A 14332-nucleotide genomic window follows, 5' to 3' on the forward strand; every position below is an offset into this window, starting at 1 on the left:
ACAAAGATAAATGAGGCTACTCAAGCATGACGAAAGTTGTGCGTGTGGTGCGCATAGCGTAACTTGTCATATGTTGTTTGCAAGTAACTTCACTTTCGGGCTAGTATGCTGCATTGAAAACAAGCATTCTGCTGTAGTTTTTATGAAACTAGAATCTACCGCTTATATTTAATATAGTGCTTTTAGCTTTGTTGCTTCAGCCTTTGCCTTTTTGATTTATTGATTGGATTTCGTTTGCTAGTATTTATGTATTGGGAAAAGGTTGCTGGTATGACTCAACGCGGTTTGTTTTTTGCATTTGTGCGCCATGTGTCAACATTAAATTCAGCATGTTTAATCTTAATTTCCTGTTGTCAATTGTATACTGTAGGTAACGTGCCACTTTTCATGTGTAAACCTCAAACCTTAATGGTAACTGTCTTTGTTTGTGGGTGCTGCAACAACTTCAAGCTATGCTTTGTTCCGATAGTTTATGGCATTTTAAACACTGTTTGAAGATTGACATTCAATGCGGGCAATAATAAAATATTCTCATAGCGAAACTGTTTATTTTATTCAGCTAAGACAAGAACAGTAAGATACAAATTTGCAAATATTTTCTGGGATCAAAATGGTAAAAAGTACATCTTTTTTTCAGGTGTCAATAAAGCTGTAAGAGAGTGGTTGTACGCTGTTTGTTTTAGTTTGTTTACAACTATTCAACATGAAGGTAATATGCGCAGGAGCACCAAAAACCGGTACAAAGTCTGTGGCGAAGGCACTTCGCTTATTGGGCTACGATCAAGGTAGGTTACCTGCAGCGACAACATGCCAAACTATTGTATAGCTTTTCCCACAACGAAAGCACAGCCGCGTACAGCAGGCTAGAAAAGTGGCTTCCGGTACGTCATAGAATATACAACGCTCTCGCGCAATATGCGTCATTTTTATGTTAACGTTTGGATAGGTAGGGATAGCTAAAGAAAAGCTAACCTGTGTCAGTTTAGACTCGGCTGGAAAAATGACAAAGTGTTTGAGTTTAACTATAGAAGCGCTGGGAATTTAAGTTCGGGATGCCATTTAAACATCTTGGTTCAAATTTGTTCCGTAAATATTTAGTATGGACGTTTTGATTTTGTCAATGATCTTGCATTGACAAGAAACTGTCGCATAAGTTTACTCAAACGATATTAATCCATGTTTGTAGTTTTTGACGTTGAGGAGTCAATGGAATTTGCTTTCGATGAATGGGAGGATTTGTTTGAAAATCGTGTACCGAATATGGACAAGATATTCGAATCGTACGAAGCGCAAAATGTCGAAGCGGTTGTGGACATGCCCCATTCCCACTTTTTTGAGCAATTTCTGAATCGTTGGCCGGAGGCAAAGGTTTAGCAAGATTAATATTATACGTTTGATTGTAATGTTAGTTTGTGGACTAATTGTTTGCCGTTATCATGTTGGGAATCTTATAACACTACTGTTTTGACCAGGTTATTTTAATGATGCGGGATGAAGACAGCTGGTTTAAAAGCTTCGAAAATATGACCAAAGAATTACAAAAATACGCATTCATGGGTTACCTGACTCCTTTCTCGAAATCGATGCAAAGACTAATAAATTTCACGATGCAATTTTCTAAAGTTACGTTGGTAAGTGCTGACCATCTTGTCAATTTTAAATTTGGCTCATTGCAATTTTACAATCACGTAAGTTTACGATAAACAATTCTTTATTGACAAATCTTATTTTTTATGTAGGGATCATATGTTCCACACCCCTTTACATGGAAGATCTGGTATAGACGTCACAACGCATACGTAAAACTCGTAGTTCCAGAGGAAAAGCTTTTGACCTTCAACGTTACCGAGGTCAGTTGTAAGCTAACAAGTAACAAGTATAAAGTAAAAGCAGCAGTCTTAGGTATATAGCTGTTATAAACATTATTATAAACAAAGTTTTAAGTCACCCTGTATAGTTTTATGCTCTTGAGTGGACTTAAATCAGCCTTAACATCACCGTCTTATCGCAGGGATGGTCGCCACTGTGCAACTTCTTGGGAAAGCCGATTCCCGATGAAGATTTTCCAACAGAAAATCGAGCTACCAGCAAAAGCAAAATTGCTGACCGCCTGCTACAAGATACAAAAATTGTTAAAAAAGCGCAAAGGGAAATTTTGATAGCTTTTGCACTTATTGTATTAGCAGTTAGTATCGCAGTTGGATATTTAGTGTTTTAAATTAGCGATATGCTTATGTAAAACATTGGTTCAAGCTATTAAAAATGGTGACTTTCACACATTGGCGTTATGTCTACATGACTTAAAAACGTACTAACATTTATTGCATAGCATTATATTTTACATCAAGTTTCAATCCAAGGTAAACCATAAAAAATAACGTTATGGAGTGGATAAACTTTTATTGCGCAGATTGATTAAATCTCTTATTAGCGCAATTTAAGTTTTTGAATGTTAAAAGCGTATGTAACTTATTTTGCGCCATCTGGGAATACATGTAGGCAAGTTAATTTTTGCTTTTGTGTCTACACGAAGCATTTCACTATTGGTTTAAAGTTAGAAAAGAGTCGAAGGTTTAGTGAAATCTTTTAGTGTCGTTTTTTGGTATTGTTCGGCTTCGTAAGTTTTAAACTTGTTTCTCGGTATCTTTTGTTGGTTTCAAATAGAACGAGAAAAAACTTGCTTGCGTACTGCCAGAGCTACAGCCTCCAGAAATAGTGTGTGTAACGACGCAGTCAGCCTGTGAGCGCAAGATTGTGGGTGGAGCCTCGTCCCAGTTTATTGAAGCCCAGTTCTGTTGGAAAAGATCAGTTACTTTAAATCTGAGCATAGGGTTTCTAACATTTCAACATGAGTCACCTAAAATTAGTTTCTGACTTCTGTTACTCAATTGCAAATACGTGTGTGCACGTTTTAACAAGCCAGTGAGTACGGACACTCATCTGCCATAAACTAACTCAAACATTATGATAACAGTTTGTATCTCATGACTGCTCAAGCGCTATACTTACACTGCTCTGGTATACTTGTGAGCTTGTTTGCTTTGGTTCAACGTGCTGTAGTTTGCTGGGATTGTTTTGAAAATGGAACCTATGCGCAGCGTTGTATGGCAACGATTAGCCATTACCATTACACGGAAACACGCCACGTAGGAAATAGTGTGCTTGCGGACCTTGGTTGAAATGTCAGGAATGCTATACTGCGCCATAAGCACACAAGGCTCGAACTGAGCTGCTAATTAAAACACAACGTTGAAAATTACAAAGAAACAATAGAAATCCTTAACACCTCCACAACAAGTATGAAAAACGGAAATTAGCAACACAATAGTTGTCGGGGTTTATGTTTTCGTTTTGAACGTCTTGAATTGCCCGGACCTAAATGTTCAGGGTCCGCGATCTTCGGTGGTGAGGATTGTATCGTGTCAGACGTTTTCTCATTTATTCTCTCACTCAGGGGGTTAGGGTCATCCGCCGGATTTTCATCTTCTTCTGTTACGTAACGAGGACGGAGTTGTTCAACGTGACGTCTCCATATAGGTCCTCGGGGAATAACACGTACTTCATCGCTGCGATTTCAATGTCGCTTGATAACATTTGCTGCGAGCGTGGTTGTTGGTTGTGCCTAGGACCAAAATAAAGGGCATAGCAACAATCCCCATCGGTAGGAAAAAACATCTTCTCTTCGCACCAGAGATTGATATTTGGTGGCTATTTTCGATTGCTTCCCTCGTGTGGTGAGGCTGGAGATGGAAGCAATGCATCAATCTTTCTACGCATCTGCCGGCGGTTTAAAGGTTCGCTCGGTGAATAACCACTTCCGGCCGGTGTTCGGCGGTACTGCAACAAAAACTTGAGCAGTGCTTCTTTCGGTGGACTTGACGACTTTCGAAGAGGCTGCTTAAAAGTTTGTACCAAGCGATCAACAGCCCCATTAGTGGCTGGATGGTAAGGTGCTCTAGTCACGTGAAATATTCCTCGCTCTCTGCAATAATTCTGGAATTGTTTAGACATGAACGTTGGATCATTATCTGTGACAAGCGTGTGAGGATAACCGAAATGAGAAACGTCGTTCTCCAAAAGATTAATTGTAGTTTTTGGTAATATCGACTGCGTCGGATGAATACACGGGTATTTCGAATATGCGTCAACTAGCAGCAAATAGGTGTAACCCATAAAGTTAATTGCATGGTCAACATGTAACCGACTCCACGGATTTTCTAGGATCATCCATGGATGCAGGGCAACTTTTGAAGGAGCTATTTGGTATACTGCACACGTATTGCCTTTCCGGCAGACGTCAACAATGTCCCTGTCGATGTTTGGCCAGTAGACCACTCTACGAGCCAACTGTTTCATACGCTGCATACCAAAATCTCCTTTATGTAGTAGTTTAAGAACTTTCGGTCAAATACTGTCAGGAATCACCGCTCGTGACCCGTATAATAGACATCCGTAGCAGTGATCCTTTGATTTTTCGAAAACTCTCTGCTGGATCATCATTATAATCTACGCGAAATTTTGCCGGCCGACCTTCTTGAGTGTAACGCATCACCTTGGTCAGAGTAGGATCTTTTGTAGTCTCTTTCTGCAAAGAATATGAATCTGATGGTTGATGGTGGAAAGTTGAAAAGTCCGAATAATGCGAACGGTATCTACATCGTCAGCACTTTCGTTTCAATCAAAACTGGATCTTGACTCACAGGTAAGCGGCTTAGGACATCGACATTTTGATGCTCTAAACCAGGGGTGTCCAACTCGAACACACCGCCGTGCCAATTTTGGTTTCAAAATATACTCGCGTGCCAGCCTTTGGTACTTTTTCCAAACCATGTCTTAAACGTCTTAACGGCACGGGCTCAATCCGAATATTTGGCCAATATGTAGAACCCTACTAAACGGTTAGAAAAAATGGGGCACTGGAGTACTTTGTGTGCGTCAAAAACTTATCTTTGTTCAAGTTACGTCGGTTTAAAATGTTTTTCCAACTAAACACAAATGCGTTTGTAGTCACGTAATTAATTGAACAGACATCGGTTGAAACGCAACAATTACAATTGTTTCGAAATAAACGGGCATTTTATTGCGACATAAACATGGCACGTTCACTAACGTTTTAGTATTATGTGGCGCAATAACTTTCTGAAATAAAAATAATTATAATTTTTTTGTTAATAAATTCCATGGGCCAACATTAAACAATGCAAGGGGTTTATAGCCGCTTTTAGATGTTGTTATGTACGTTTGCATTACCGATTCCTAAGCCGTGTTCAATGTCCGCTTGCTACGCACTGCAACGACCCAAACTTGATTCAAGATGACCTAAGTTTCGGTCAGCTATATTTGAAACGTGACTTGGTTTTACTTTTATTTCCTGCGTAACAAGTTCTTTAAAAACTAAATCGTTGTTAAAATGACTGATTTGGCAAATCGTCCTTTCGGTATGTGCATACGTTATTGGACGCACAGCAAACACCCCAACCACACAAAGAAATGTATCAAGTGACTATTTACAATATAATGTGACAGAAACTACAGGCTAAAACACAGAAGGTATCGGCGCTATTGATCAAAAGTCGCACCCCTGGCATTTTTTTGAAGCTCTACGCCTATGGCAAGGAGGCTTTAAATTTTGTCAAAAACGAACAATTTAATTAGTGGGTTGTGTACGGTAATTAGTGGTTTACCACTGGTAATCTTTACAGAGGTTAGAATAAAGGCCAAGAAGAATCAATAGAAACAAATTTAATTGCGTGACAAATGTTTACTATCTGAATGTACAAAAGCTCGCGTGCCATTTTTAAATGCTCTGCGTGCCCCTTTTGGCACGCGTGCCACGTGTTGGACACCCCTGCTCTAAACTAAAGTTTTGCGGTAAACGATGTCGTACGAAAAATAATTCAAGAATTTTGGCTGCAAGGGCTGGAGTAGCCTTGTTTGGCCCAATCAGCGACAGCAGAGGCTTGTATTCGGTCACAAGGATAAACTTTCTGCCAAACAAGTATTGATAGAACTTCTTTAGAGCGTAAACAATGGCCAAAACTTCTTTTTGTATCTGGCTGTAATTTCGTTGACTGTCGGTCAATGTCTTCGATGCATTGGCTATCGGCCGCTCGCTTACATCTGGATAACAGTAGAACAATACAGTTCCGATACCAACCTTCGAGGCGTCACACGCAATTCCAACAGGGAACGTCTGGTCAAAATGCGTGAGCATGTTGTTTGATGACAACATACGTTTCAGTTGCTCAAACGCGTCTTTTTCTTTTTCCTTCCACTTTCACTCGACCCTTTTTCTTGTACGTCGATGTAACGGCTTGACACTGTTAAAAAATTCGGTGGCATGAACTTCCCTAAAACCGCACAGAACCAAGAAACGAACAAAGTGTTGAGACGTTGTGCGGTGGATGTATTTTAATGACGTCATCTACTTTTGCATCTTTCTCCACTCCGTCTTTCCATAGAATGTGGCCCAAATACTCCACCTTGTTTTGGGCAAATTTGCACTTTTCTATGCGACAACGAAGACCTTTTTTTGTCTAGTCTTTCGAAAAGACGTCGCAGGTTTTTGATGATCATCCGCTGAAGAACCACTCACGAGGATATCATCTAAATCAGGGGTGGGCAAACTTTTTAGTGCAAGGGTCGCATTAAAAGTTCTCAATCTTATGGTGCCGCATAAATTAACCTTAATTATTAACATAGTATGTTTCCAGTTAAATACAAATACGTTTGTAGTTACTTCATTGATCGTACAAACATTGGTTGAAACGCAACAATTGTAGTTGTTTTAAAATAAACAGGAATTTGTTGCAACATAGGCTACTCTACGTTTTTTTGTTAATAAATTCTTTGCGCCAATATCAAACAATGGGTAGAGCCATAGGCGCCGAGTAGGCGGCGGCGGGGTGGCGTCGCCACCTTGGGTTTGAAAAGCACGTGGCAGCCACCGTGGATATTTTGGTTTGTTTATAGCGGTAGCGTACAAACCATCGTAAAATCTAAGTAAAAATTAGTAAAATTTTGCTTTTAAACAAGCGTAATGGCAATAAAGCAACAAAACTTGCCTCAAAACTCCAACCGGTTTTGGTTAGTGCGTTGTCTATAGGACATCAGACACACAATTGTTTGCCAGTGAATGTTTGGGCATTATTGTGCACCATGCGAATATATTGTAATAAATGGTTATTTCAGGAGCTACAAAGCAACAATAACTTGACGAAGCATTGTTTAACAATGCTAGGCATAAAAAACAGCAACGTGTTTAAAAATAAACAATGCTTCAAACTTTACGATTTTTTTCTAAATTTTGACGAACGTGCCGATCTATGGGAAATTCTGGGCATTGAGTTTGAGCTCTTTGTAGTTGCACACATTAGTGACGTCACATTAGGCGTTAATGGTGATAATAATTGCTGACTCGGCAATTTGGGTTTATAGCAGGGCTACTCAAATGGCGGACCGCGGTCCATGTCCGGACCTTTGAGGCGTAAGGTGGGACCTCGACAGTCTTTGACTATGGTAACATATTATAGACTATCATTTGTGTGTTATCACCTAAACATTGCTATGTAGAGGCAGTTTTTAAACTGGGGTCCGCATAGCTATTGATCTGCAAGGGGCTTACAGTCCTGCCAATCTCTTATGCGAGTTCAGATTGTCCAACAGTTACGAAAAAATGGTCGATTATTCCCCAATTACCAAGCGGCGATTGTTTGCGCACAATGATATCTGTGATGTAACAATCATTACCTTACGGAGCAGTCCTGCAAAACCAGATAAAATGTTTACTGCAGGGGTCTCAAACACGCGGCCCGCGGGTCGCATGCGGCCCTCCAAGGGTTTTGGTGCGGCCCACGAAGGAACTTTTGGATGTTATGTGTTTTACTCGGAATACCCTGTAAAACCAGTGAGTTTACATGATATAATCATCCTCTGATAGCAGTATTTGCAACGTTTAAATGGCATGATCGAAATAGTCCTTCTTTAGAATCAGCAATTGCGATTGTTGCGTCATGTTTTTCATTATTGTGTCACTGTATGCCATTGTTTCCACACAAACCAACAGGGCAGAGTTGGCTCTTTCACTTTGCTACACTATGTATTTGTTTGTTATTTATTACAATATTGTTTTTTTTAATAAAGATAATGGGATTAATGAACATTTCCCTTTTTAATCACGCAATATGTTTGTTGTCATGTTACATTGTAACAAATTTTTCGATAGTGCGGCCCTCAAAGCAGTTTGAGTTTGAGGCGCCTGGTTTACTGTATGACGTTAGGCCTAAATACCCTCGCAAGGAGTAAAATCACGTTTATTGCCCGGTTCAAGGCTTAATTTTTGACCGCGATTCTCCCCATTAGCTATGACCAAAATCGGCTAAGACAAGCTGCATTTACATTTCTTACAGATGTGTCCGAACCTTTGATAATTTTAGAATGATTGCTGAGACAGCACCATATAACGCCTATGCTCCGTTAGGCCACCTATACCAGAAATTTCCCAACCGGGCGTGTTGTGAGTTCTTGTGTTTGTAGTTCTACTCAAACAACGCGAGCCGCTTTTAGTATCCATCTTTAGGTGTAGTGCGGGTCTGTGTTAACGATCCCCAAGCCGTGTTTAATGTCCGTTTGCAAAGTACTGCAAAGACCTAGTGTCCAAAGTGACCGAAGTTTTAGCGTCAACAGTGCAAAGTGGGCTATAATTGAAAATGTGATTCGCTTTTACTTTTATTCCCCGCCGTAACAAATTGCCCAAAAACTAAATCGTCATTTAAATTGCTAATTCGGCAAATCGTCTATCCAGTACGTACATGCGCTCTTGAAGACTTACAGCAAACGCCCGAGAACGAACGAAGAAATTGTGCCAAGTGACTATTTGCAAAATAACTTAAAAGCTAAAGCACGTAAAAGGTATCTGTGTTTAGTCCCAAAGTATACTACGTACTGTTTCCCGGACGGAAACAGATACTGCATTTGGTATCGGCAAGTCGCAGTACGCTATCTTTTACCACTCTACGTCCATGCCCATAATACTATTTAGCGTTGCTCGGTAACTGTCGCTTCACAGGTAAGGTCATCCATGATTTTCTGAAAATAACTTGGAGCAGCGAGAAAATATAAATTTTCGTGCTTCAACAAAATATTGTTTGCGTAAATTATAATTTTGCGTAAAATTGATGTATTTTTTCATGTTGAATACTTTATCACGTGTCTCAACGATTTTTAACTATGCTTGATTGTATTGTCTTTTATACTTTTGTTTTGGATTAAGTAATTAATGTTAAATATTTTCTTTTACAAACCTTATTGGCTTTTACAAACTATGTTTGACTATGTAAACAACAAGCTCGTATCAGATGATTTTAGTGCTTGTTTGCACTGCCCTATCTAACAGGTCGGTTGAACATTGAAAGTTTCAGGTTTGCAGAGTTTACGCAACCCGAAAACACCAAAACAAGCATAAATGTTGCCTCACAACACACGTATAAATACGCTTCATCTTTTATAATTTAACTGGAACACCGTGTACGATCGTGTTGTTAAGTATTTGCCTTCTGACGAACCAACAAAAATGAAGCTACTCAAGCATGACGAAAATTGTGCGCGTATAGTGCTCACACCATAACTAATCATGTGCTGTTTGCGTGTATCTGCACTGTGGACTTTCGGGCTAGTATGCTCACTGAAAACAAGCATTCTGCTGTAGTTTTTGTAAAACTAGAATCTACTGCATATATTTAATGTAGTGCTTTAAGCTTTGTTGCTTCAGCCTTTGCCTTTTTGATTTAGTTGACTGGATTTCGGTTGCTGGTATTTATGTTTTGGGAAAAGGTTGCTGGTATGACTTAACGCGATTTGTTTTTTGCATTTGCAGTTGTGTGCCATTTGTCTACATTAAATTCACCATGTTTAATCTTAATTTCCTTTTGTCAATTGTATATTTTAAGTTACCTGCCACTTTTTATGTGTAACCCTCAAACCTTAATGACAACTGTGTTTGTTTGTGGGTGTAACAATTTCAGGCCGTTAAACTGCTTTGTTCCTATATTTATGCACCTGAAACAACCAAACCGTTTTGGTTAAACTAATAAACTACTTTCTCATAGCGAATAAACTTCTTCTCATAGCGAAACTGTTTATTTTATTCAGCTAAGGCAAGAACAGTAAGACACCAATTTGAAAATAATTTCTGGGATCAAAATGGTAAAAAGTACATCTTTTTTCTAGATGTCAATAAAGTTGTAAGAGTTTGGTTATACGCTGTTTGTTTTAGTTTGTTTACAACTATTCAACATGAAGGTAATATGCGCAGGAGCACCAAAAACCGGCACAAAGTCTGTGGCGAAGGCACTTCGCATATTGGGCTACGATCAAGGTAGGTGACCTGCAGCGAAAACATATTATGTAGCTTTTCCCACAACGAAAGCACAACCGCGTACAGCAGGCTAGAAAAATAGCTTACGGTACGTCATAGAATATACACCACTCTCGTGCAATATGTGCCAAGTTTATCCTGATTCCTGACCAATCATTATGCATGACCAATCACATCGGTGGGAATTCCCCTCACACACTAGTATATTTACTGGGATTTTGGTAAAAGTCATTTTTATGTTAAATGTTAACGTCTGGATAGCTACGGATAGCTAAAGAAAAGCTAACCTGCGTCACTTTAGACTAAAATGGAAAAATGACAAAGTGTTTGAGTTTAAATAAAAGCGCTGAGAATTAGAAAATTGAACGAAGGCTCGAAAAATGAGAAAGTGTTTAAGTTTAACTAGAGGCCCGCGGACTTCAACCTCGAACACCACAGTCCTGCAAAATTATCAAGGTGAATTTAAGTTCGGGATGCCATCTAAACACCTTGGTTCAAATTTGTTCTGTACATATTTAGTATGTGAGATATCAATCAACAAGCATTGACAAGAAACTATCGTAAAAGTTTACATAAATAATATTCATGCATGTTTGCAGTTTTTGACGTTGAGGAGTCAATGGAATTCGCTTTCGATGAATGGGAGGATATGTTTGAAAGCCGTGTGCCGAATATGGACAAGATATTCGAATCCTATGAAGCGCAAAACGTCGAAGCGGTGGTGGACATGCCTCATTCCCACTTTTTTGAGCAATTTCTGAATCGTTGGCCGGATGCAAAGGTTTAGCGAGATCAATAGTTTACGTTTGGTTGTGATGGTAGTTTTGGGATTAATTGTTTGCCGTTATCATCTTGGGAATATTAAAACACTACGGTCTTGACCAGGTTATTTTAATGATGCGGGATGAAGACAGCTGGTTTAAAAGCTTCGAGAATATGGTTAACGAATCACAAAAATACTCATTTATGGGTTACCTGACTCCTTTCTCGAAATCGATGCGAAGACTAATCAATTTTACGATGCAATTTTCTAAAGTTACGTTGGTAAGTGCTGACCATATTTTAAATTTTAAATTTGGCTCATTGCAATTTCACAATGACGCAATTTGAGTAAAACTCACGTAAGTTTACGATGAACAGAAATATTGACAAATCTTATTTTTTATGTAGGGATCATATGTTCCTCACCCCTTTACATGGAAGATCTGGTATCGACGTCACAACGCATACGTAAAACTCGTGGTTCCAGAGGAAAAGCTTTTGACTTTTAGCGTTACAGAGGTCAGTTGTAAGCTATCAAGTAACAAGTGTACAGAAAAAGCAGCAGTCTTAGGTATATAACTTTTGTAGAATAGGCTACTAGTAAAAAACGGTTTTATAGTGTCTGTTTTTTTTTTTAAATACGTTGCCAATGAAACAAAGCATAGCCCAAAAGGTTGTCCAAAACATTGTTTTATTACAAACAACGTCTTAGGTCACCCTGTATAGTTTTATGTTCTTGATTGTAATCAGCCTTAACTTCACCGTCGTATTGCAGGGATGGGCGCCACTGTGCAAGTTTTTGGGAAAGCCGATTCCCGACGAAGATTTTCCGACAGAAAATCGAGCTACCAGCAAAAGCAAAATTGTTGACCGCCTGCTGCAAGATACAAAGATTGTTAAAAAAGCGCAAAGGGAAATTTTGATATCTTTTGCACTTATTGTACTAGCAATTAGTATCGCAGTTGGATATTTTGTGTTTTAAATTAGCGATGTGCTGATGTAAATCATACTTGCTGGTTAATTCCACGTTCAAGCTATCAAAAATGATGACTTTCACACATTGGCGTTATGTCTACATGACTTCAAAACGTACTAAAATATATGGCGTGGCATTGTATTTTACATCGAGTTTCAATCACACGTAAAACATTGTTATGGAGTGGATTAACTTTTATTGCGCTGATTGATTAAATATCTTATTGAAGTTTTTGATTTTTGGAAGCGTATGTAACTTATTTTACGTAATCCGGGAAAATACATAAAGGTAAGTTAATTTTTGCTTTTGTGTCTACATGAAGCATTTCACTATTGGTTTAAAGTTAGAAAAGGGCAGAAGAAGTTTCAGTCAAATCTTGTAGTATTGTTTTTTTGGTATTGTACGACTTGTCGTAAGTTTTAGACTTGATTCGGTATATCTTTTGTTATTTTTAAAAAGAATGAGAAAAATCTTGCTTGCGTCCTGTCAGAGCTACAACCAGTGGTGAGATTAATTTTTTTTTCAGCCGGTTCTATCACAAAAGTCATATTTTTCAGCCGGTTCAGTTACAAAAAGTCATTTGACTGTAACTAGTGATTCAAACCAGTTCGCTGATCTCATAAAATTCTGTAAAACGGTTTTCTGTGAAACTGATCTCAAGAAATTCTGTGAAACGGTTCTATAGAACGGGCCGGCTGAATCCCACCACTGGCGAACCGGCTGAATCCCACCACTGGCTACAACCTCCAGAAATAGTGTCTACAAAGATGCAGTGAGCCTGTCAGCGCAAGATTGTGGGTGGAACCTCGCCCCAGTTTATATTGTAGCCCAGTTCTGTTAGCCAAAAGATCAATTACTTTAAGACTGTGTATAGCGTTTCTACTATTTTAACACGAGTCACCTAAAATTTGTTTGTAGATTCTGCAACTCAAATGCAAATACGCGTGTGCCCGGTTTAATAAGTCAGTGAGTTTGGGCAATCATTTGAAATAAAATAACTCAAAAATGGTAAAAGTTTGTATCGCGTGACTACTGAACGCTATATTTACACTGCTCTGGTATACCTGTGAGCTTGTTTGCTTTGGTCAAATACTTGCTGTAGTTTGCTGAGCTTGTTTTGAAATTGGAACCTACCGAACTAGGTTTTCTGACGCTTTAAGTTTTTGAAGTTTGTTGGTCGACTGGGTTATTTAGTTTTTTTTTCATTCGTAAAGATTTGACAGGAACTTGAGTGGAAAACTTTGAAAGATTTCGTACCTTTTCAGTTTGCGTCTTGCATTTGAAGCGCGCTTATTAAATTTAGTAGCCATTCATTGCCAAAAAATATTTCGTGTATGGTTTAAACTGCAATCCACTAAAAACGTGGTAACTGTTTTGTTTCGTCTGAATTACTCGATAATACAACATACTCTCTAGCACAGTGGTTCTTAACCTTTTTATAACGGCCGAACCCCTACGATATTCTTCAGCCTTTGGTCGAACCCCAAAGTTACATCCTAGTTTTATAACCAGGGTTGCCATACCGTCCTTATTTCTAAGATTTGTCCTTATTTTGAAAGGCTCTGTCTTAGAAAAGTTTATTGTCCTTATTTCTAAGATTTGTCCTTATTTTTGACCTGAGTCCTTCTTTTGTCTTATTTTCAACAATTACCGGTTAAATTCCTGCTACAAATGAAAGTAAACCTAGACCTGAGCTGTTGTGCGATGCACGAAGTATTTTCTACGAACAAAAAGTGACTGAAACTGATTGTTTCTGCCCAAATATTGCATATGATATGCCACGGATCGTATAAATGCAAAGATTTGTTCAAAAACGTTTGTTTTGTTTCGTATGAAATTTAATTTTTCGGTTGTCCTTATTTTTGGTTTCAAGTCGATGGCAACCCTGTTTATAACCCATTTTGTTTGGTGGGTCATAATTAGTTTTTGTTCAAACGTAGTGGCAACAGTTACTGTTGGTCATTTTCATTGAATAATACAAGCTACTTGTTTTAGGATTACTTTAATTTCGGCAATTTTTGGTTTTACGAAAAATAAAGCATTGCATTTTTAGCATCTGTGCACAAACATGAAAACGATGAAGTAATAAATTTTTGCTGCCAACAAAGTTTCGTTGTTTTTTGCTTATGAACAACGCGCACAGTGCTCTTTGTTACGTCAAAAAAATAAATAAAACCTTAGTGTAAGGGTGCATCGTAGATTCTTATTTCACAAACGGC

General features: G+C 38.6%; 2 protein-coding genes across 2 annotated transcripts; both read left to right on the forward strand.

Moving 5' to 3' along the window:
* Nucleotides 1–634: 634 nt before the first annotated feature.
* Nucleotides 635–2218, forward strand: LOC145225012 (uncharacterized). The gene is made up of 5 exons (XM_080091652.1): nucleotides 635–785; nucleotides 1187–1368; nucleotides 1473–1631; nucleotides 1740–1850; nucleotides 2012–2218. Exons 1-5 carry the CDS (start codon nucleotides 704–706, stop codon nucleotides 2216–2218), a joined length of 741 nt encoding a protein of 246 aa, XP_079947778.1. The 5' UTR covers nucleotides 635–703.
* An 8075-nt stretch (nucleotides 2219–10293) lies between these two features.
* Nucleotides 10294–12119, forward strand: LOC145223556 (uncharacterized). The gene is made up of 5 exons (XM_080089962.1): nucleotides 10294–10375; nucleotides 10975–11156; nucleotides 11261–11419; nucleotides 11546–11656; nucleotides 11913–12119. The coding sequence occupies exons 1-5, from the start codon at nucleotides 10294–10296 to the stop codon at nucleotides 12117–12119; spliced, it is 741 nt and encodes a 246-aa protein (XP_079946088.1).
* Nucleotides 12120–14332: the final 2213 nt, after the last annotated feature.

Source organism: Phallusia mammillata, chromosome 4 (genome assembly GCF_965637545.1).
Source record: "Phallusia mammillata chromosome 4, kaPhaMamm4.hap1.1, whole genome shotgun sequence".
Taxonomy (NCBI): Eukaryota; Metazoa; Chordata; class Ascidiacea; order Phlebobranchia; family Ascidiidae; genus Phallusia; species Phallusia mammillata.

What these genes read in the sequence shown, in the direction of transcription:
- LOC145225012 (XM_080091652.1), top strand. Translation starts at nt 704, where the DNA reads ATGAAGGTAATATGCGCAGGAGCACCAAAAACCGGTACAAAGTCTGTG. An exon ending in ATCGTTGGCCGGAGGCAAAG is followed by an intron (nt 1,369 to 1,472) that starts GTTTAGCAAGAT and finishes TGTTTTGACCAG; the next exon opens with GTTATTTTAATGATGCGGGA. An exon ending in TGACCTTCAACGTTACCGAG is followed by an intron (nt 1,851 to 2,011) that starts GTCAGTTGTAAG and finishes GTCTTATCGCAG; the next exon opens with GGATGGTCGCCACTGTGCAA.
- LOC145223556 (XM_080089962.1), top strand. Translation starts at nt 10,294, where the DNA reads ATGAAGGTAATATGCGCAGGAGCACCAAAAACCGGCACAAAGTCTGTG. An exon ending in CATATTGGGCTACGATCAAG is followed by an intron (nt 10,376 to 10,974) that starts GTAGGTGACCTG and finishes GCATGTTTGCAG; the next exon opens with TTTTTGACGTTGAGGAGTCA. An exon ending in TGACTTTTAGCGTTACAGAG is followed by an intron (nt 11,657 to 11,912) that starts GTCAGTTGTAAG and finishes GTCGTATTGCAG; the next exon opens with GGATGGGCGCCACTGTGCAA.